Below are 1239 nucleotides of genomic sequence, written 5' to 3' on the forward strand. Positions count from 1 at the left end.
CCATTCTACGCCATTGGACTATGGCACAAAATGAGTGTTGAATTTCTCAATTCTCGAGTCAAACTGAAGAAAATCTCCCCTTGAATTTGATTTCAAGCAAGCGTGAAATATGTGCCTCTGCAAAGAAACAAAATACCGTTCGTTTTCAAGAACTCCTTTGACGGAAAGGAATTGCAAAGTTCGGAAGGGGTCCACCATGAAGAGGATCGAATGCTCCCCCTTTAACCCCGATTGATTCCTTATTAGATTTAGGCCGAGTGCCAAAAAGGGTGACACTGAGACGGCCAACACCCCAGTCAGCCAGTTCTGGCTAATTACGGCTTTTGGTCACGCATCCATGCAGCTCGCCACCGACTCTACATTTTTATTCCAACCACATTTTACCGATATAAAGGCGAAGGCTGGAGTTTGAAAATCAGAACTAACTCATCGAACTTCGTAGCAAGCGCACTCGTACCAAATATCTCTGGAAATATGATCGCTAAGGTATGCTTTCAATGGATTTTTTTCTAACGGAAAAATATAAATATTTGGTTTATTAAGGTTGCCATTCTCGCCGCCCTGTTGGGTGTCGCCTACTGCGGAATCGGAGGTGGCCACAGCGACACTTACAGGAAACAAGACCCCCACGGACAATACTCTTTCGGATACGACATCGTCGGACACGAAGGCGCCAAGAACAGCCGGCACGAGTCTGGGGGACCGGGACACGCCGTGGGCTCCTACCAGATACTCGACATCGACGGCCGATCCAGAACCGTCCACTACGTCGCTGATGGACACGGGTTCCGCGCCAAGATCCACACCAACGAACCAGGAACAGTGCAACACAACTCCGCCGCCGCTTCCTACCAAGGTCCCCACGCCGTCCTATCCCACGGCGGAGTCCAATCTGGAGGTCATGATGGACAACAAGCAGGATACTAGTTTATAGCACGTGACCATTAATTTGTATATACACGCTGTTTTCTTCTTAAAAATCTGTTATTTTAATTTATTTACTTCTCGTTGCAACTTGACATTTTTTAAGAAAGTAAAAATAGTGAATAAATATTTGAACTGTCAATTTTTCCTCGTCTTTTCCGGAAGTGTTAAGTCAAATATTTTCTTCAAATGAGGAAGTTATTTTACTATAATTTCATCTGTCTTTAAATACGTCATTCTTTTAGGATTTTTTTTTAAATAGAGCTAATATCCAAGGCACCACCTTCAACCACATAAGCAATAATACGTAGGAGG

General features: G+C 44.1%; 1 protein-coding gene across 1 annotated transcript; it reads left to right on the plus strand.

The window, feature by feature from the left end:
• The first annotated feature begins 452 nt into the window (after positions 1-452).
• Positions 453-1003, plus strand: LOC149925918 (adult-specific rigid cuticular protein 15.7-like). Its single transcript, XM_090160152.1, has 2 exons — positions 453-486; positions 544-1003. The coding sequence occupies exons 1-2, from the start codon at positions 475-477 to the stop codon at positions 925-927; spliced, it is 396 nt and encodes a 131-aa protein (XP_090016278.1). The 5' UTR covers positions 453-474; the 3' UTR covers positions 928-1003.
• Positions 1004-1239: the final 236 nt, after the last annotated feature.

Source organism: Leiobunum rupestre, chromosome 10, assembly GCF_980474605.1.
Source record: "Leiobunum rupestre chromosome 10, qqLeiRupe1.1.hap1, whole genome shotgun sequence".
Classification (NCBI taxonomy): Eukaryota; Metazoa; Arthropoda; class Arachnida; order Opiliones; family Sclerosomatidae; genus Leiobunum; species Leiobunum rupestre.